Here is a 22,657-nt window from a genome sequence, read left to right as displayed (position 1 = left end):
AGTTACATCTTGCCAAGACTGTTCTGACTCTTAAAAGAGGGTAAAACTAGCATATTATTTTTGACTGCCAAATCAAGTAATTAAGAAAAAGTACCTATATCCTCTTCACTTCTTATGTATGATTAGTAACTTTGAAGAAATTGGAGTATTTTTGTCCCAACAGGTTGCTTTTTTATCTCCCCTCTTGGAAACTTTTTAAATATTGTATTGGAGATACCAGACTACAATTTATTTTTTTTGTTTACAAATTTACTTAGAAGGGAAAAATGAAAAATTATTTTGCATTTAGAGTATTTTCATAAAGTAAATTTAGATTTGCTTTAGTTATGTTATGTTCATACTCATGTTTGGGGTAGAGGAATTATAAGATGAAATTCTTGATATGGTTTGGAATATAAGTAAAACTTAAAGCCAGAAGTTTAATCTGGTACTTTTTTAAGAGAAATAATATAAAGTGTTGCCATGCTCACATTTCTATGTGTCTCTGTGTGTGATTTTTATTTTCTATATACATATATAGTCATACCGTGGTGAATTTAATGAATTATCCATTTGCCAGAATTACCCGAATCAAGAAGAGTGGGCAACTGTGTGGTTGGATCATCTAATGTATCTGCTTAGAAATGCTAATGTATTGCCAACAGAGAGACTGCAGTGAAGTTCATAATTTTGACTTAGTGTATTTAAAACATGCTGTAATGTATTAAATTCTATGTGCAGTAAATGCTAGTACAACAATAATTGATTGTATTTTGGTGATTGTATTGAAATGCTTTTCATGTACTATTTTTTTATTATTTAGTGTAGTTTAAATACCTTTATGCATTTAATACCTGAGTTAGTTTCTTAATATTTTCTGCATTTCAGTTGAAAGTGAAATTTCAACTTTTCCTTTTGTTTTCAGGGAGTTCTGGTGAAAGTTCTTTCTCAATTGTAAAATACCAAGTATGATATGGAATTAAACGTGTAGGTTTTGATAAATTGCAGCATAAGCATTGCGTTCAAGACCGTGTATGCTGTTAACATGTTTGCATTTGTCCATCTGGATTTTATTCTGCTTTTTGCTCTTAAATGCTAATTCTCTACACTTGAGTAACAAGACTGCATGGGAGAATTTAGGGGGCTTGTGATAGTCTGAGGTGCCACTGCAGGCAGCAAAACAGTTTTGAGTCAGGGAATTTGTCAATTAACATAAACTTTTAGTTATTTATTTTGGTAATGAGAAATAAAAGCAGACAAACACTTAGAGAAACAGCTTTTGACTCCCCTTCAGGCACCTCTCTTCCCACTTTGCGATCTCCAGGCCCCTCGCCACTCCGTCCCTTTGAGGCGGTGGCAGCACAGGGGATGTGGGTCAGGGCATTGTGGTCCACTTCCTTTTAATGCTACTTGTTTCTTACCCACTGCTTCAGCATGGATTTCTCCACTGTCGCTTTAGAGTCATACTTTCTGCAGTGTCTCCTCTGTTTTTTCAGTGGCACTGTAGGTTCCTCTGTTTGAAATTTTGGTGTATATTGAGTTGGTTTGTTGGTTATACTGCTGACTGGAAGTGACTTTGACTGGTACTGGGCAGTCCTGACTTCCTCGTACATGGGTCACGGCAGCAGCTGTCCGTTAGCCCAGAACATGCTCATTATTTCCAAAACAGTTGCCTAGTTTAAAAATAACTCTTTATTTTTGTGGTGCTCCTTGTGTGGCTTTTCTGGGGGTCCCCCCAGTTGATAGTTAATATGATTAAATCATTGTGTTTAAGATAAGACTGCATTTTCATAACCATAAACTGGAGGGGCATACAGTCCACGTAATAATCTTGAGACAAATATCCATTAGCCATTCAGAGCTATGAAAACTTTGTTTTCTTTCAGGAAACAAAACCGAAATTAACTAGTAACCTTTTAGAATATGGCTTGGTGTTACCATACAAGCTTTTTTGCTTCAGTCTAATTTCTCCATCATGACAGCTGAGTTGTTGATTTGTTCTTTTATGGATATTGTCCCTGTGGCAGTTGGAGGCCTTGTGAGAGCTCTCAGAGATAAAGAAGAATAGAAGTAGCATACAGAAGTTGTCACAATGAAACTTTGATTAGGTAGTAAGGACAAAAAGAGTTTCAGTAAAGGTGGTCAAATATGGGAACAGGTAGCCCAGAGACATTGTGAAATCTTCGTCCTTGTAAATACTTGTAAATACTTAAAATGCAACTAGATAAGGCCTGAAGCAAAACCTGATCTGAGTTGGCCCTACCTTGAGTAGGCAGTTCAACTAGGTGACCTACTATTGTCACTGCCAACCTACATTGTTCTGTAATTATAAATCTTTGAACTTCCTAGTCTGCTGTTTTTCTCATCTTTGAAAACCTTTTTGCTATTTAGTGAAACTCTACAGGTGTTCTCCATTTTTCCTCTTCAGAGTCTCCCAGGTCTAAGCACTATTGAGGAGACTGAAAACACGTTAAGAAACTTTTTATTACTGTTGATCATAATTTTTCTAACCTGAGACAGAATAGACATGAAACTTACCTCTAAGACAATTTACTTTTCTGAAGAGCAAAAGCATAAATTGCAGCTCTTGTATACCATTGCTGAAGGAGAAAAGTTAAATAAAATGACAGCATTCTTTTGACATTATATACTCAGGCTTTGGATGGAAAACAGTTACAGAAATAACCCATTTGAGCTGTTCATAAGTTATATAGTAGATTGAAAGGTAAAAATATTTTACATAAGTGTAGGTATGATCTACCTTTTACTTCCTGTAACTGTCTAGCATTAAATTTGCAGGGGTGGTTTTGATTTCTAACACACTGATGTGTTAGCAAAATGGGTGCTGACTTATTGATAATGCAATATGGAATCTTTCTCACTCAATCTTCAAGTGAAAATAAATAATGTAAAATGTTTACTTAATCCATTTTTCTTTTGTGACTTGCAGACAGATGCCAGCAGTAAAGCTATATTCTCAAAAGTGATGGTTATAACAAGTAAGTCAGTAAAAGTACTTACACTATCTAAAAATTACCGTTGAATTATATTGCTTTCTTGCTTCAAAAATCATTTGCTATAATCTTATAAAAAGAAGTTTTGCAGCAGATAAAAGTTAAAACAAATGATAAATGTGATGTAAGCAATATGCTTTAAAGAATGAAGGCAACTCTAAGCAGAATTGCTTTCTTACTGTAAGAAGTCGTCAGTCATGAAGCTTATCACATAACATTTTGGCTGCATCTGTTGTGGACAAAATCTAGATGATCTAGGATGTTAATGTCTATTTTAGCATTTATTTTAGAATATATGTAATGTTAACTAAACTACTAAACTATATACTAACTTACTTGTCTTTTGAGGTGTTGGTTACATTCTAAATGTCATTGAGTGAATGCAAAAGACTTTGGATGTCAGTAGCAGGGTAGGCACTTTGGAAAATGAAGAACTACTGTGTAAACTGAACTATCAACAAAGTAAAAACCCACCGACCCCAAAGCAACACTTATTGTTCCCCCCAGCACACTATGCCAGTAGCATTAAAACCAGTATGGAGAAAAAAAACTTGCTTTGCAATCCTGAAATTTTTGTTTATAAATCCACCTTTTCTTAAAAAATGCCAACTGTTCCGACAAAAAAGATACTATGTAAGACTGTGTTTTTTAAAAAAAAGGTGGAGGAAAAACTGAACCTTGCTGCTTTGTTGGCTGTGTTCCAGATCTTTTTTGATCAGCTTTTATTTTTTTCTGATACTTTTAGTTCTGGATTGCATTAAAAAGATACAACAAAACAAATTCACAGTAGAGCTTGTTTTGAACTAGCTATCCTGTAGTCCTATCCCACATTCTGTGCCAGCTTTGCTTAACACTGAGTGTAGGAAAAACATGAAGCGCACTGAATAGTGTGCTGATCATTTGCCAATAAATTTTCTTCCTATAATATAAAATCTAAATATAAAATAAGTATGTAGTTTAAGACATGCATTTTAAAAGCTCTTTTTTGAATGTTTTAAGCTGTTGTAAGGCTTATGTTTAGTAAATAGGTAATTTAGCAAAAATACCCTTTTGATGTTTTTCATACTTGTCACATCAGGTGATCTATATACAGAATATATTTTGCTGTGATGTGTAGGCTTTGCATTCTGAGGTCAATCTTTAACTGTAAACATTCTTAACAAGAACAAGGAGACTTGCTGAAAAATGAGTGTGAAGGGCAAGGAAAGCAAATATTGAGGGGAAATTTATAGAAATTAGTGTCCTCGTAGATATGTCTGTACATTTTGAGGTATATAGTGATTTGTGATTTTTTTGTGGTTTTTCTTTTTGCTTGTTTGGTGTGGTGGGTTTTTGTTTGTTTGTTTTAGCTTGTTGCAATTTTTTCTTGTTTTCTTGTGTGGTTTGTTTGGTTTTGGTGATTTCCTTCCCTTCCTTTCTTGGCTAATTTAAGCAGACATAGAAGATTTCTTGGTATGACATTCCGAACTTGCGTAATTTACAATACTGATACTTATGAAAATAAATTGTGATTTATTTTGCTTACTTAAAGGAAACCTTCCTGATCCAGGGAAAGCTCAAGATTTCATGAAAAAATTCACACAAGTTTTAGAAGATGATGAAAAAATAAGAAGTCAGTTAGAAATGCTTGTTAGCCCTACATGTTCTTGCAAACAGGCTGAAGGATGTGTGGTAAGAACTGCTTTTAAAAAGTGAATAATTTTGGAACAGAATTGATTAGAAATTTAATGGAAATTTTTTTTCAGAGAGAAATAACGAAGAAGTTGGGCAATCCAAAACAACCAACAAATCCTTTCCTGGAAATGATAAAGTTTCTTCTCGAGAGAATTGCTCCTGTACATATTGATACTGAATCCATCAGGTATTTTTGTGTATGTTATTGGCTGTAGATTACAGAGTCTGAAATTGGGGTTTCTTGCTTTTTCTTTAAGCGCAAGCAGTAATGGATTGGTTGGGTGTGGTTTAAGGCTTGGTGACCTGCAGTATTTTCTTCTGTTTCATGTTGATAGGGGATTTCGTGTCCTCGTTCAGAATATAGCCACAGAAACAAATGAATTATCATTCAGCATAGCTGGGACAACTCATCAGTTAAAAAGGATGTGTTGGTGATGGATAAAATGTGGTTTGTGACCACCTGACTTGTTTTAAAAGAAATTTCTGTCCAGGCTATTCAACTGAAGCATTCCACCCAGAATATTAGCTCATAGTGACATAAACAGTAATTTAACTGAGGAAGTAGATTATGGTGATGAGGCATCAAAACTTTAAGGAAGAGTAAGACAGTGAAGTTACGGGAGGGGCGAAAATGTAATTGCTGAAATTATTTAACAGCAGTATTTGAGATAAACTTTACTGTCAAGAAGAAATATGCAGGAGATAGGTCTTTTAAATTTGTCATCAGCTCTTAGCACAACTGTTTAATGGTTATTTTTTTTCCTCTTGGTTAGAGACTAGACATTGTAAACAGTTGTTTTCCATCAATTATTAAGAATCTGTAGCAGGTAATAACCTCACCATAATTCTTACTTGAATTTGTTGCTTGTAGTTCTCCAACTCTTATTTTGGTGATCCTTCCAGGGTAATTTGTATATAGTTCTTAATTCACTGTAGATAAATGTTTTTAATTAAATGCTCATAAGTTTTGATTTAGGTAGGAGATGAGAGCAACCAGAATATGTATGTAGTTGACATATTTGTTTTAAAACATATTTGTTTAAATAAGTTCTTTTAATAAGATTATATCTTAAACTTATTAAAATAGTGATACATGGTGGAATTCCAGTAACTACAAGGTCATATTTTGTTTTCCTCTTCAGTGCCCTTATCAAACAAGTAAACAAGTCCATAGATGGAACGGCTGATGATGAAGATGAGGGTGTGCCTACTGATCAGGCAATCAGAGCAGGTCTTGAATTGCTAAAGGCAAGTATCGTCTTGGTGGTCAGTGAGCATGTGAAACTTTCTAAAAGAACTTCGTTAAAATAAATTTTTAATTACCAGTCATACTCTCTAGCAATAAACATGTAGTGCCTACATGCAAGAATACTGGTTTGGCTTTTGTTCTCTGTGCTTATCTTATGTGACACATAAGTAAGATTATTTTGTAAATAATTTAGAAGCTTTTCTGGAAGTCAGAAGTAGTCATGTGGGAGACAGCAGCAGCTGAGTTTTCATTATTAGAGTGTGAATTCAGTTATTTGTGAAGATAATTATACTACTTCTTGTACTAGTATACCTGTATATCAGTATAATACTGTGGTTCCTCAGAGTTCCTCATAAATTGACTCAATTAACATAGCAAACCCCATCAAGTAGTCCAGCTGTGGGTTGACTTCAGAGGCCTGAAAATCTAAAGGACTACCATACTGAAGTTTTCAGAGTATTTTAGATCAACTAAGGACTGAGTAGATTAATCTGAGAGTGTGTGGCTCTTTAGCCAGATGTGCACATTTAGATAAAAGTGCAAAAAGTCAGTAACACAACAATGGATCTGAGTAAGAATGAACCATGTTGTGAAGGACTATATATTTGAATGAAGGCTTTCAAGTCAGTACTTACATACTCATATAAACTGGCAGGACATACTTAAGACTACACTGAAGAAAGTTGTCTATACATCATGACAATAATCTAGAAAGGACAAATATGGGAGTCTGGTGAAGAGAATGGCATGCAATGAAGTGGGGAGGAAAGTAACTGGGGTAAAATAGAAAACTGTGTGAAGAAGTTCCTAGATTTTGAGGATCGTTTCTCTGCCATGGGTCAGAATATTATCTGGAAAGAGGCTAATAATCAACAGCCACTTTGAGAAGGCAAAATTTCAGGGAGAAACAAATGAGGATTTTTTTATTTTATTTAATTTTTTTTGACATGGGAAGACTGTCATACTTGAAAACAATCAAGTCCAAGAATCTGAAGGAGAGGTACAGGATCTGCTAAGCTGCTTTAGAAAGCTTGAGGGACTAGAGACCCTACTGGGTATGTCTGTGTTGCTATTTTAGAGGAAGGAATTACACTTCAGAGCACAATCAGTTTTTCCACTTAGCAAACAGGCATGAAGTCTTGGAGCACATAAGCTGGATTCCTTTCAGAGGAACAAAATATGAGATGAGCTTCAGAAGCACATGTTGTGTTGCAGTGGCTAAAGTGGATTTAGACAGTCTAGAAATACTCTGAAGTAAAACTCCTGAAACATGGATATTGCTTCCTCAGCATCAATTGTGTTTCTTTAAAGACCTGCTTCTGCTGTAACCCAATACTTGCTAATGTAGATGTAGCCACTGAGAAGTCCACGTACACAATAATAGAAGAAATTGAGACTGGAGAAATAAATTAATGAGATTGTGTATAAAGACAGAGAAGTTTAGGTGGTACCAAAAAAAAGAAGTCAGAAGAAGAGAATCGTGCATCATGGGACAAAACCAGGCAGATCATTGTAAATGTTCCAGTATGGCAGTGGAAGATGATGCTTGATGTAATGTCCTAATGTAAGCGGACCTTTAATTAACATGACTTTCATCATATTTTGGCAGGTACTGTCGTTTACGCACCCTATCTCGTTTCATTCAGCTGAAACTTTTGAATCTCTCCTTGCTTGCTTGAAAATGGATGATGAAAAAGTGGCGGAAGCTGCATTACAAATTTTCAAAAATACAGGAAGTAAAATTGAAGAAGACTTTCCTCACATACGATCGTAAGTTGTATATCTTCCTCTGAGTAGTGTTCTTTACTGTATAGGATTTTGGAAGTTCTCTTCCTTTTACTTGTAGCATTATCCTGCATTCCTGTGGAAGAAAGTATTTATTTAGGTAAAGTAGGAAAGAGATTTTGAATGACTGTAAAATCTAGTGCTTTTTGAAGAATGGAAGTGAAATGAATATATCCAAAGTAGTGACAGCTGATATGTCAGTGATACTGCTATAATTTATGTTGTTGTCCTTTAGAATTAGTTGTTTTTTCCTGAATTGTGTGTGTATATATATATATATATATATATATATATATATATATATATATAATATATATGGCAGTGTAAAAACATTCTTTACAATTTAATAGTAACATGTAGGCAAGAATATTTCCAAAAGAACATGTAGTAACTTGTGCAGATATAAATGCTTGTTTTACCACATGATATTTCATCTGCTTTTTACTTGCAAGCTATATATGTAAACTTTTTTCTTTTTTTTTTTTAAGAAAAGAAATTACCCAAACCAAATGAATTAGCACTTTTGCAGGGGTGATGTGCTCTTTATATGTATATCTGTATTTTTTTTTTACTAGTTTGTTATTTTGGAAGATTTGTGAAAAGATATTTATCTCTTTGTTTGTTTATTTTGCTACACTTCTGTGTAGTGCTTTGCTTCCCGTGTTGCATCATAAAGCTAAAAAGGGACCCCCTCGTCAAGCCAAGTATGCTATTCACTGCATCCATGCAATATTTTCCAGCAAGGAAACACAGTTTGCACAGATATTTGAGGTAAAATTAAAATAACTAAGTTACTTTTTATTGATCTTTTATATTACATGTGTAATTACATTTATTACATGTAACAAGTTGTAGTTAATTTAGAAAAAATGTTTTTCCTCTTTCCTTTTGTTCTCATGGTTTTGGCCTGAAAAATGGTAGCAGAGGATGTTTTTCTATCTAATGATCCATCATGTTTAGGGTTATGTATTTTAACAGTTGATAGAATAAAACCAAGTGTTGGACTATGTGCTAGAACCATGAACTGTTTGTGGGAAGAGGAACTGTACACTACTCTTGTTGAGAATGGTCAAAAGTATTTAAATGGTTTCAGAAATTATGGAGAACTGAATTATGGTAGAGACTAATTAAATAAATTTTATAGTATAACTGTAAATCTTCTTTTTAATTAGTGCCCATCAGGCTTTTATCTTGAAGGCTGAATCGCGGTCCATTACTGAAATTGCTATTTTGAGATATTGTTCTCTGACAAAAAAATAGGCTTTTTAATCCATTGTTTCCTGATGGTCCTGCTTGAGCTGCCACTTTTTGAACTATCCAGATGTGATAAATATTTTGTCTGTCATCTTGATGTTTCTTTTGATTTGTAGGAGACTTTGTGTGTTGGTGAATGTATCTTTAAATCTAAATAGTCAATAGCTCTTTTAGAATTGTACTTCTGAAATAAAAATAGACATGAACAACTTGGTATAAAGCTGTTATTCCCGTCTCCTTGATAAGACACAGATTGTATCAGTAATACCTGAATTTTTTGCCTTTGTTCTAGCCACTGCATAAAAGTCTGGATCCAAGCAATTTTGAGCATCTCATTACACCTTTGGTTACTATTGGCCATATAGCCATGCTAGCACCTGATCAGTTTGCTGCCCCTTTGAAATCTTTGGTTGCTACTTTTATTGTTAAAGATTTGCTAATGAATGATAGGGTAAGTATTTTAAAAACCCTGTATTAAGATTCTGGTTCTCCTGTACAATGATACTCAGCAAGTACTTGGGAAAATTTTTTGGCGTGCTGGTTCTACTTTTTGTATATGGTTGTCTTTTGATTTCCATGTGTACTGTTTGACTACACTGAAAATCCACAGTACGGGAAAGGGCAGTACTACTGATTTGGTAGACCTTACGATAGTGACAAGCTGTACAGTACAGCATTTGATTGCTCCTGACTTGTCTTTTGTTAAAAATGGGAAAATTGTTATAACTTCTCTCAGTTTCGTATTTTGAGTGAGCAAGTTCTGATTTTTTTACTAAGTATAATACATTTGAAAGGAAAATACACTGTTTAAATGGAAGACTGTGAATTTCAATATTTGAGTACTTTTGTATTGATAGTGACTATAAAGTCAAAAACTGAACTTGTGCATTGTTAGCAATTGTTTAGGGAAAGATTTACTCTCTCAAACAATGTGCTTGAAGTTCCAATCTACTGGATATGGAAAGTGGAAGTTACTTTCAAAACAATAGCTATCACAATCTAAAGCAATAGTTTTCAGGTAACAACAACAACAACAAAACCCTTTATTAATCTTAAATTTGCTGATACTTGAATAATGAAGTAAGAACAATATCTCACTTCTGAAATGGTTATTTCTATAAGATACAGACCAGGTTGTGCTACTGTATTGTGTTCAGAAGCAAACAGAAAAGAGGAGGTTACAGCAAGTTTCACTGAAGAGTAACAGTAGTTTAACAAGTGTAACATTTGGTTTAGCTTCCAGGAAAAAAGACAACAAAACTTTGGGTCCCAGATGAAGAAGTGTCTCCTGAAACGCTTGTTAAAGTAAGTAGCACTTACTGTATTTTCCTATGAATGTGTGTATAGTACTTAATAAATTCAGTTAATTATCTGGATTCCTGAAGTTGTCAACTGCTTTCATTATTTCCTTGTTATCTTTCTAAAAGTAGAAAAGAAACAAATATTTTTAAATTAAGGATCTTATCACAATACACATTTTTGATTGCCAGAAGAAAAAAATTTGCTTTTGAGAACATCTTTTCGATTATTATTTTAGATATAAATTTTCCTATACACTTAATTAAATTTTTTGTATGGCTTTTTATAGGCTTAGTTTTGTTTTGCAACACTTAAATGTGATGATATCTGGCATACCTAAAGTAAAATTATTTTTTTCTCTCCTGTTCAACATGGGAGTTAAATACTCTAGAAACTTAATTAAAAGTCTTCCTTTTTTCTTTTTACTTTTTATGATATACCAAGAAACTTTCAATGCTGTTTTGGAATAAAGAAAAAATGGAGTTTGAATTTGTCAGTCTTCCTCAAATGAATAAATGTGTTACATTGTTTTTATTTGTGTGCAGTTTGTATCAGAGGAAAACCTAGATTTAAGGAAAAAAAGCCTTAAAAATAGTGGGGGGGTTGTTTTGATTTTTTACTTAAAAATGTCGTCTCAAGCTTGTTGGAATAAACTTATTACATTTTCTGTACTTTGTAATAGATACTGTCACTCAGTTTTTCACTGAATTAGAAATAGACTTATGATGTGGAAAGTATATTCTGTATCTGTATTTGATTTTTGAACGCCCTTCAGAACAGGGATAGATTTTTGCTTTCACGTTTTTAGAATAAGAAACATGTTTTTGTAGCATGCTGTATTTTATAGCAGTCATTTAGTTTCTAATGTCTTATGAATGAAGTTACTCTGATGGTTTTAAAAAGTTCTTTGCCTTCTCTCTTGAAATTGTTAAAGTCTTCATAGCCTACGTCCTTGTCTGCTGGTTTAGTAAGTACTTCAGTTTCCAGCTTGTTACAGAACTCATTACTGGAAAGGCTTGATTTTGTTTGGAGTTGATTCATTACCTTTTTAGTTGTCTGACTACAGCAAGGATATTTTTCATATTTGTACAATTCCATAGTTGCATACTACACTCCAAAGACTGTTAAAAGAATGTATGTTTGTTTTAATTTCATGAACTGCTAGTGTAAAATAGACATGATTTCACTTCAGTGATTCTACATGTAACTTGAAGTAGTAAATATTGTTTTTCTTAACATTTTTTAATGATTTGTGACGCTGTAATAACTTTCTAGAATGTCCTTTTATGTTGATAAAAGTTTTCTTACATTTGGCTATTTGGAAGGGAATTAGCCTGTAGCAATTCTTAGGGTAATTTGAAGTTGAAGCCAAGACTGAAAACTGTTAAGAAACATTTATTTGTAGGTGAAAACAGGTTATTGTGAAAATTGATTTGCAAATTTAATTAGCATTTATTAGTACTGAGAAGCCTACATTTAATGAATGCTGCAGGCCATGCCATTAGTTTATAAATGATTTCTCTCTGACAGTGCATTTTTCTTCCCTCTGGTTTTGAAAACCTCTTTTTCCCTTTGTAACATAATTATGTATCTAATGGAGATTTTAAAACTAGGGAGTTGCCGAATGAAAGTAGGAATGACTGCTGGAGACAAAATGTTAGTATCATTCAGCCTAACAGATTTAGACTGATACAAGCTAACCTTAGTCATTTGGATGCTAAAGCTTAAATGAAATGATGTCTGCAGAGAAATGTTTCAGTACAGTATTAACTTGGATTAATGATTGTGGCATAAGCCATTAACTATGGCTTGAATTGCTATGCCTGGCACTTGAGTTCTAAAGCAGTAATCTCTCTCAACAGTGACCTGTACTGAGTAGTGTGCACCACACAGTGGGTTGAGATTTATGTATTAGCAGTGATATTTCTTGTTTTGTTCTATGTCACTGGAATATAAGGTTTCTCATCCTATTTCACTAACTACACTGTAAGTGGGGCTTTGTTTCATTTTTCACTACTGCACAAACATGCAGCATTTGTGGCTCTGAAAACTCAAGTTCCCTGGCTAAATACTTCACTTATTTGAACACTAAATAGAGCTAGCATGTTTCTGTCCTCCCAACAAATGGGAAACACTGATGGTTACAGGTACAGATTATGACATGAAGAAACTGAATTTGTAAGCTGTGAAAAGATCTGCTGCTATTATTGTTATATTATAATTATTATATTGATTTTATTGCTATTAAAATCTTCTGGCGGATACTTATAACTGTTCTAGTGGAAGACCCTCTGAAAGCTAAGACAAGACAATGTCATTTCTGTTGCTCACACCCCATTTACATTTTGAGATCAGGAGTAACAGACATCTTGCTGGTGTTCTCCAGTTAGGTGGAATAAATGTAAAAAGTAAACAGCCGTTTAGATGATAATCCTAGAGCTGAGATCTGAATAGATTGATTGTATGATGAATTTAATTTGGTGATACTGTGAATGTTTAAATAAAAGTTACTAGAATTGCTTTTCCCACTAAAGAGAAAAGTTGAAGATACCATGTACAAAAAGCGTCATGTTTTTTCTAAAACTTTTGGGGTTTGTGTTTTGATCTTCCAAGTCTGGTGTTTTAGTTTGTTTGGGTTTGGTTTTTTCTTTTCCCCCCCCAGGGATGTCTATGTGATTTAGATGAGCATTTTCATTTTGTCATAAGAGGATACTGTTCCTTATGTTCTTTATTGTCTCTGCTGTCATATTAGGAGGAAAATGAAAGGACAAAGGGATTCAAATACTAAGTAAACTTAATCTCTAAATTCATGTTTTATTTTTTACTAAAGAAATGTGAAATTATTCAGTGTTTTAGTGAAATTATTCAGTGTGTCAGTTGCTGGATTCTGCATACTGGCAGAAGCTTGCCTCAAAACACTTGATGTTTCCATTGGCAAAAGACAAGTTATCCTAAGTAACAGGCTTTGAGGCATAACTGTAAAAAAGTATTCTTTTCCAGGATGAGTTATCTTAGGACAGGTTGATACTCTAACAGTTGAAATGTCTGTGAAGTGTTTTTTAATTTACTTGTCTTAAATTTAAACTCAAATATTATGTAGATAAATAGAGAATGTATTGGTATTGTTTAAGCATGGGAATTTAATGCCAAGGTCATGGGTTTGATCCCCATATCGGTCATGTGTTTTAAGAGTTGGACTCAATGAATCTTGTGGGTCCTTTCCACCTCAGAAGATTCTGTGATTTGTAGAAATATAGAAAGATGAAAATGTGTTCTGCCTTTTGATCCAGTAGCATTTTATCAGTTAGTATAAACTGGTTTGCCTATTCCATAGCATTTAATGAATGTAAGTTCAATTAAGATAATATTTTCAAAGGACAAAATGTGTGATTGCTTAGTTGAAAAAACAGTTCAAACTTTAATTAAATGCATAATTTTTATTTGCTTGAGACTTTATGTGCTTGAGACTTTCAGTGAAAAATTGCTGTCTAGTGACAGTATTTCTAGTTATCTTTCTGGTATTTAAATGAGTTTTTGCAACCCTGACAGGCTTGTGTTTGTAGCACCAAAAAAGTACTTGGGAAAATACTATGTGTTTAAATTAAGATAAAGATTATTTAAAAAAATGTGGCTTATGGTGTGATTGGACTTTTTGATATCAATTTTTTTTTTCCAGATTCAGGCCATCAAGATGATGGTTCGGTGGTTGCTAGGAATGAAGAACAACCACAGCAAGTCAGGAACTTCTACTCTGAGGTTGCTAACAACAATATTACACAGTGATGGAGATTTAACAGAGCAGGGGAAAATTAGGTGTGTAACAGATGGTAATGTTTTCATATCTCTGATGCCGGTGTGGCGAGAATTTTGGTCAAAGTAGTACTTAAACTATTCTGTTAGACTGTTTAAAACTTATACATCTTATTTCATAAGAACCAATGGTAAACTTGGCTGGGTTCCTACATAAGGTTGCTGTGTCTCAGTTTTTGTAACACTGTACATTAGTGTTACAGCTATATTTTAGTTTTTGTCTTCTTTGTTTTATTTATTTCTTCAAAAGACCATTATGCGTATTGCAAAAATAAACTATGCAACTTTCTCCTTCCCACTGAAAATTGGTTTTAATTTTTTATGCAGCTTATGTACCAATGGCTTTGTATGCCAAAGGCCAGTAGGTGGATTTCTAATAAAAATAATTGCATATTGTAGTAAACCAGTTGGAAATAGCTAGTATATAAGATGCTTCTGCCTGATGGCAGGCTAATCCGTTGAGGCCTCTACAAGTGAAAGGAAGAGGGAAATGTGTAAAGAGGATTAAGTCTCAATAAATAATTTACCTTTTAGGTGGTTGTCAGACAACTTGTTTCTCTGGGTATCTTCTTAATACTCTGTGGTAGAAGTGACAAGTTGTCAGCTACTATTGCTTGTAAAACATTGAAAATTTATGTCTACACAAGCCATTAAGGGCATGGATGGATTGTACTGGTGTGAGTAAAAAGGTTTTAATTTTGGGTAGAATTTAATATTATACAGTTGTTATGCTGATAGAACCCATGCTGTGTGTGCAACATTGCAAACCTGAGAATTTGTCTAGCATGTTATCTTTGTAGCAACTGTGTAATCTGTCTTGTAGGTCCTCTAAGTAATTGTTTCATAGTTTTAAATTCTGTAATATCACCATTCATGGCAGTTGCTAGGGCGTTGAGTGGCAGTAATTTGGCTTTTCAACATGGCTACTTGGAGCATATGGTTGGCTTATCCAGTAATTTGTGAATAGATCAATTCGATAGGTCCTGGATATTTTCATGCTTGGAGTGATGATTCCTTACTGTGCATGTTTTAGAAATTTAGTTTTCCTACTCTTTTTGTACACAGAAGCAGTAGTAGAAACTTGATATAATGATGTGGTCAGTTCTCCATTGTTAAATCAAGTTAATGGAGGGCTAGGGATCCTTTTAGGATAGGGAGATAGCTGCAGTGACATGTGATGTTGCTCTGGAAGTAACCCTTCAACCCCAGAGCTTGGAGCTCTGCCTGGGGATGGATGATGAGCCAACTGAGAGCTTATGGGTTAGGACTGTAGAGCAGACTGGTATGGGTGACATTATAATGGGTGTGTGCTGGAGGGCCCCTTCCCAGGAAGAGGAAGGGGATGAAGCCTTCTTTAAACAACTAGAAATGGCTTCATGTATGCAGTCTTTGTCCCTCATGGGGAACTTCAAACACTCCAATATCCACTGGAGGAGCAACACAGCTGTGCATAAACAATCCAGGACACCACTGATGACAGCTTTTTGACACAACTAGTAGAAGACTCAATGGAGAGGATCTCTCTGCTGCACCTCGCAATTTGCCACAAGAAGCAGGTTGTTGGGGGTGTGAAGATTGAAGTCAGCCTTGGCCATAATGACCATATTATATGGAGTTTAAAAGCTTGATAGCAAGAAGGAGGGCAAAAGGCAAGATCCGAGTGCTGGACTTCAGGAGAAAAATCTTGGGTCTCTACAAGAATCTGCTTGTAGAGTCCCATTGGATGAGGTCCTAGAAGGAAGAAGGGCCCAAGAAAGCTAGTTAACTAATATTCAAAAACAATCCTTCATTGCTCAAGAGTGGTCAAAGCAGAAGGTCAGGCAAATATTTCAGCAGAGCTGCCTGGATGAGAAGGGAACTCCTGGCAAAATTTGAACACAAGAGGATTGAGAGTAGTCCTGTGGAGTAGTACTTGGGGACACTGGTGGACATGAGCCAACAATGTGTGCTCACATACCAGAAAGCCAGTTGTATCCTGGGCTGCATCAAAAGCAATGTGGCCAGCAGGCTGAGAGATACGATTCTGCCCCTTTACCCCTCTGTGGTGAGACCCTATCCGAGGTGCTGCATCCAGCTCTGGGGTCCTCAGCACAGGAGGGATTTGGACTTGTTGGAGTAGGTTCAGAGGAGGGTCACAAAAATGGTCAGAAGGTGGAGTGGTTCTACAAAGAAAGGTGAAGAGAATTGGAATTGTTCAGCCTGGAGAAGTGTCTGTGGAGACCTTACTGTGACCTTTCAGTACTTAAAGGAAGGCCTATAGATGAAAGGAAGAAATTTTTTATGATGAAGGTGGTGAAACACTGGAACAGGTTGCCCAGGAAGGTAGTAGATGCCCCATCCCTGGAAACATTCAAGATCAGGTTGGACAGGGCTCCAAGTAACCTGTTTATTGCAGGGAGTTGGACTAGATGAGCTTTAACAGTCCTTTCGAACCCGAACTATTCTATGGTTGTATGAGTTATAGAGAAAGTGGAAGTAGAGATGGGTAACCTGGAAGAAATACAGATACACCATCTGAGACACAGGAAAGCCAAATCCCAGCTGGGATTGAATAGTGACAAAGGCAAACAGAAGAGCTTCTCTAAGTGACACAAGGAAGACTAGGGAAAACGTGCACCCACTGCTGCATAAGGCAAGAGCCCTGGTGACAGGACATGTATTCATTATTTTCCAGTATTACTTTTGGGAAAGCTCCAAACTGGTAGAAGGACAGGTCTCCATTGTCTCTGTGTGAACTATACTGCCTAACTAACAAGTACTCTCAAAACCTGAAGCAGAGAGATGATGTTTCAGGTCTATTAGGTCTGCATGGAATGACACTTCCTGACCTTTATTCTTCAACCTTTGAGAATGCAGTAAGAATATCTTCTTTCTGGCAATGCTTACTGTGTCCCTGCTGTGCAAACATGACACTGGTCCTTCTGATTTAGAAAAAGTAAAATTGTCTGTTCAATACAGAACATAATCTTTTAAATTGTACTTGATATGAGATCATTCTGTATGAGTCAGTTTTTGTGTTCATGGCTTGCATTTGTCTTTGAAACAATGTATAATTTGCTAAAGATAATTAAATGAAAGTGGGAGGGCTCAGGAGACATTTGATGTTTTTTAGGCCCTTAGTCATGGTGTAATCATCTTGGTGTTATTGTCCTCATCAGCCCTAAAAATGATTCTGCCCCTAGGCCTCTTTAAATCTATGCAACTGTACCTTTCATTGACAGAGTAAAAGAATGGGTTTTTTAAATTTCGAAGCATGGTTTAGCGTAGAGTGTCAGGTAAAGGGAAGGTCCTACTTGGAAAATAAATAAATCCCTTCTCTTGTTCATCCTTCACGCCTTGAAGTAATAGGATTGATGACTTTGTTGAATTGCTTTTAAATCAACAACTGATTTCTTTGAGATGTTAGCATATGTAGGTTAAATTCACCAGTCTTGTATTTCTTTAATATTGAATTTTACCAATAAATAATATATCAACTATCTTTTCCAGGTATTTCTTTTTAATTTTATAAGTCAACAGTTTTGTAAAATTCAAGATTATACTAATTTTCTCTTTGTGGTTAGGTTGAATTGGCTAGGTTGAACTTGCATGTCTTTGTAGAAGGATTTTAATTTAGTCTATACTAAGCATGAAACAATAGTATTTAAGGATGGGAGAACACTGGCAATTGCTGAAAGTACTGATATTAGATATGAAGCTAAATTAAGATCTTCTAGAAATGCTATCTGCATTTTCCTTAAACTAAGCAGTACCAAGAGAAAATTTATTAAAAAAATATTGGAGTTTAGAACTTCATAGTTCTGTGCTGTAGAAAAATTGCTACACATCTGATATACATTTTCAGTGGCTGTATTCAAAAGACACTTTGCTTGTCTTAAAAAAAAAAATCACTTAGTCATCTACTGTAATGTCTAATTAATCTTAATTTCTGTTGACCTGCAGCATGGATTTTGAGCTAGAAAAAGTTTGGCAACTTTGGGGATTAAAAATGGGCTACTTCTTTGGCAGGAGCCCTTTGCTGAAATAAAAGCAGCAAGCTGAACAGAAGTGTTTTACTGCTAGATGTGGTCTCTGAGGGGCAATATGGACTCTGTTGGTTCAATGCACTGCTAGAACTGTTTCATACCTATGTGGAACTTTTAGGAAGTTTCAGGGAAGATTTTTATTGCCAAGTTAGGGCAAGGTAATAGATGCATGGTAATAGGCTGTAAAATGTGGTGCCACGAAAAATACTTTTGGGTTGAAATTATTTTTGCTGGTATGGGGGCAGCTAAGTCCATGGAAACTTCTTTCTTTTTAAGTACTTGTTTTTCAGCAATGCACACTTACTGAAATTTAATTAAGCCAAATAATTGCATAATTTTTTTACGAATTAACCCTCATAATCCATGTGCTTGTTTTTCAGTAAACCTGATATGTCTCGCTTGAGGCTGGCTGCAGGAAATGCTATTGTGAAGTTGGCACAAGAACCTTGTTACCATGAAATCATCACCTTAGAACAATACCAGCTGTGTGCACTAGCCATAAACGTAAGGAAATTTGATGGGAATTGTGGGTTGTCAGCAGATGTATGAGTATATAGTTGTTTGTTCTGTATGTTGTGCATATTTCTGTGAATCTAGTTTTATGCAAAACGTTCATCTTTGGCATGAAATTATTTTTCTACTACATAATCCTGAAAACTCATTTTGGATGAGAATTAGGTCTATAGTACTGGGTTGCCCAGTGGGGGAATACTAACTTAGGTAGTCAAATGTTAGAATATTGATAAACCAAGGAATTCAGTATGTATTTAAAGTAATACCCCAGCTGCATTATGACATTCTTAGAAGTTGAAATGAGATTATGTAAATTATGTTGAACTGTGGTGACAACAGTGACCTTGGTTTCTCTTTCTGTCAGTACTTGGGTAGAATATATGTGAATGCAGAGATTTTTTAAAGATAGTTGTCATCCTTTAAATATTAGAAGAAAAATTGAGAGATTCCTCAGTAGATGCTGGAGTTGTCATTCTTAACTTCTGACTGTGAAGTTAGTAACAGAAAGAAAGTAATTTTATTTTGGGTTTTTTTTCATATTTACCTGGGCTTCCGTGTTTTATTTCACAGTCTGTATTGCTTTTAGAACAGTTTACTGTTACCTTTTCTAGTTTTGACTGTTTTATTGTTTTGGGTTTTTTTAATAGGATGAATGTTACCAAGTGAGACAAATATTTGCTCAGAAACTTCACAAAGGCCTTTCTAGACTACGGCTGCCACTAGAATATATGGCTATTTGTGCACTGTGTGCAAAAGATCCTGTGAAAGAGAGAAGAGCTCATGCCAGGCAGTGCCTTGTGAAGAACATAAATGTCAGAAGAGAATATCTGAAACAACATGCAGCAGTTAGTGGTAAGAGAGCAGAAGTTGCTTTTTGGTACAAGTGCTGTAGTTCAAATGTAAATGTGAGTAGACTGAAAACAGTGGTTGGTTGTCTGTTGGTTGTCTGTTTTTATACATAGAACAGCTGTAAATTTCGCTTAGTGATATCTAATGAAAACTGAAATTTTTCAGTTTTTCTGATTTTCTTTTGATTTTTTAACAGGCATTTCTGAAGTCTTTCAGTTTTGTTAAAAACTGTGCAAATGCTTATGCCTAAATATATTGAAAGTGAAGTAGTTTTTCAAGGCAATTATGTGTACTGTTTGAACTTAATGGTTAATAATATTCTAAATGAAATGACAATGATTAATTTTACTTCAGTAATTAATAATACGTAACCTTAATGAAATAAATGTTATATTAAATAGATTCTTTGCACTGCTATATTGAGTAACTTCTTATCTTATGCTGGCAAAGGTCTATATTTGTAGACTCTTCAGGATGAGTTTATGTACTTCTTTCTTCTCAGTGCCAGCAATCTGATCATGGGAATGCTTTGGGAGTTATTATGGACTCATGTTAGCTATTTTTAATTTTATTAAATCAGTCCTTTTGACTTAAAGCTACATACATACAGTGTGACAACACTGGTATATGGTCATAGGAAAAAGTAGACCTTTATGAAGAGCTATGGGTGTTTTGAATAAGAGCTTTTGAAAGTTTTATTTCTTTGAAATATTACTGATGGTTTGGCTTTTGTGAAATAAAGGGGATTTTTTTCATCTTCTTTAGCATAAACCAGACCTGTTTTGTGAATCCGATCTCAGAGATGCCATCAGATAACTGATTTCCTTTTGTGATTATGAATCACTTTAAATTAACCATGTCAGTCTATCTTTCTTAGTCCTCTTATACTTTGATCAGAGAATTAGTCTGCAGAGAAATCCTTTTGTGTGTCATTAATTAGACTTAAAGAAGAAAGAGTGGTACTTTTCTCCCACCTCAATAACATGGAAAAAGAAAAGTAAATTGAGCAAACACCTCTAAGTCACCTTAAGACTATTCCTCTTGAAAGTTGAAAACTCTTTTTAGTAGTAGGAGAAAAATAGAAGAATTCTCGTATGTTTAAAATAGGTGCTATTGCTATTAAAATAGGTGAAATTGCTATCAAAAATCTGTAGAAGAAATTTAGAGGAGCCTAGGTGTGTGTGATTCTTTATCCAGTAGAACCTCAAAGTGTGCCTGATGATTTTTTTTTCTTGCTGAAATATTTGAGTGATGTCATTGATTTGATATGTGCTATAATCCATGAGAAGTCTGGATTAAATATAGATTGCAGGATTTTTTGAGGATTGCAATGTTAACTTTGTGCTATTCAGGTTTACCAGTCTGAGCTTTCAACAAATACAATGTCTCAAACCGTATCCTAAAATATCCATATTGCAGAAGTATAGTTGAAACTCAGTTCTGATAATAAAGTGCTATTTAAATGTATATGTGTTTCTCTCTGGCACTCTCCTTACGAAACATGAAGTAATGCGGGGTAGTAATGACTGTAGTACCTCCTTTGGAAATCTGCATCTTTGATTAATATAGCTATTTTTCTGAATCTATAAATGTTTGATTTTGTGATGCATTTTGTCTTGAAACCTTGGTACAGGTGAGGAGGATATCTGTTGGATATTTTTGGGGGATTTCAGCATTTGTTGAAAAGATGGTATATTTCTGGAAAACTTCCTAAGGACTGGTACCAGACAGTAAAATGCCTCTTTTCTTCCACACTGGCCTTTTAAAGGCTGGCAGGAATTATTCTCAGCTCTCTTAAGTTCTCTAAATGCTATTCAGAGTAGAAGCCACTCAAGAACAGACTTATTTTGATTGCGTATCTGTTACTAGTTTCATCTGGGTAGAGATGTGTCTTGCATAGGAATTATTGTTTTCTCAGGATGGGCTTTTACTTGCAATACAGTAAGCAGAAGACTGACAAGGGTGAAGATTAATTTTTTTAACAAGTTTCTTTCCTAAAAGCTCATAAAGAACTTCATGAAGGGTTTTGGCACACTGTAGTTTTATGTACGGGTAGAAAAGCCACCCTACCTTTCAGGTCGTGTCTTTCTTCATTAGAGATGAGGACAGAATGTGTAATTACGATTTTTTGTCATGACAGGGGTTAAATACAATATGTACCAATATTTGTTCTATTCCTGTTTTGTCTGGAACTGATGCAGTTTGTTTTCCAGACCTAGTTGGAATTATCATTATATTAGAAATTGTCCGAAGCAGGAAGTTGCTGAAAAACTGAATTCATGAGCTCTTGATGAACATTCTATTGAAGTAGCTAATTCACACAAATAATAGTGGGTTGGTTTGCCTGGGACGTGTCTAAGGCAAGCCAATTTTGCTAGTGTTCTGAAGTCATCATTATGTTCTTTTTCTTCCATTTCCCATCTTTATTTTTTAATTTAGTAATGCAAACAGCTGCTGGCTAAAATGCAGGACAGTGCTTGAAGAAGTCAAGGATACTTTTGAAGTTAATAGTGCAGTGTCAATTGAAACAAATTAAAAACTGCTTTGCAGAGTACACTGCATTTCAATTACATAAAAATAGCTTGAAATAGACATTAGGTGGTATTTTATATATATATATATAATGTAGACTGTGCATTACCCCTATTTATGCAGACTTCTAAGAAGGTGATAGATTAAACCTCACTTATGCATGGCAATTATTTTGTTTTGTAAAATCTACAATAATGATGTATTTTATTTGATGTGCACAATAACTGTCAAACATATCTCATGTGAATACATATATTGGAGATAAAAATGTCAGTGTTCTAATGTATTTTAAAATTGTTTTCAAAAATTATTATTATATGTAATGATTTACAGATGTTTGGACTTATTCATAACTGAATAGGGGATAGTTAAAAGCTTACTGAAAGAAGATTTTCCAGACTTGGTCATGTCTTTCATGAGTGCTTACTAGCTCAAAAATGTGTTGTTTTTTTTTTTTTCAAAAGCAGAGCTAGGAATTTCCCTCTTTTCTTCACACATATATTGAAGTGTTTATCCATAGTTAATACTAAACTTTGCATTTGCCACAAGCGCTTAAGATTAGATGCTTGCACCACAGCAAGGTACATAGAATACTAGCATGCCTTCCTTTGCCTGTTGTCTTGCCTGTTGCACAGGGTACGGGTTTAATAATTAAGGTGTACTGTGCATCCACT

At 34.7% G+C, this 22,657-nt stretch overlaps 1 protein-coding gene across 6 annotated transcripts in view; it reads left to right on the top strand.

Annotated features, from left to right (window-relative positions):
- The window catches only part of PDS5B (PDS5 cohesin associated factor B), a 98,701-nt gene that overhangs the window by 57,665 nt on the left and 18,379 nt on the right, over positions 1-22,657 (top strand). For all 6 annotated transcript variants that reach the window (XM_051778830.1, XM_051778832.1, XM_051778833.1 and 3 more), the window contains 11 exons: positions 2,930-2,978; positions 4,525-4,664; positions 4,739-4,854; positions 5,810-5,915; positions 7,526-7,686; positions 8,349-8,472; positions 9,248-9,406; positions 10,192-10,260; positions 13,931-14,067; positions 18,470-18,593; positions 19,250-19,454. In XM_051778830.1, coding sequence (XP_051634790.1) covers positions 2,930-2,978; positions 4,525-4,664; positions 4,739-4,854; positions 5,810-5,915; positions 7,526-7,686; positions 8,349-8,472; positions 9,248-9,406; positions 10,192-10,260; positions 13,931-14,067; positions 18,470-18,593; positions 19,250-19,454 — 1,390 coding nt within the window. The remainder of the gene's footprint in view (positions 1-2,929; positions 2,979-4,524; positions 4,665-4,738; positions 4,855-5,809; positions 5,916-7,525; positions 7,687-8,348; positions 8,473-9,247; positions 9,407-10,191; positions 10,261-13,930; positions 14,068-18,469; positions 18,594-19,249; positions 19,455-22,657) is intronic.

Source organism: Manacus candei, unplaced genomic scaffold, assembly GCF_025592945.1.
Source record: "Manacus candei isolate 608988 ecotype Guabito, Panama unplaced genomic scaffold, ASM2559294v1 h1tg000014l, whole genome shotgun sequence".
NCBI classification, from domain to species: domain Eukaryota; kingdom Metazoa; phylum Chordata; class Aves; order Passeriformes; family Pipridae; genus Manacus; species Manacus candei.
This window is presented reverse-complemented; position numbering and strand designations above follow the sequence as displayed.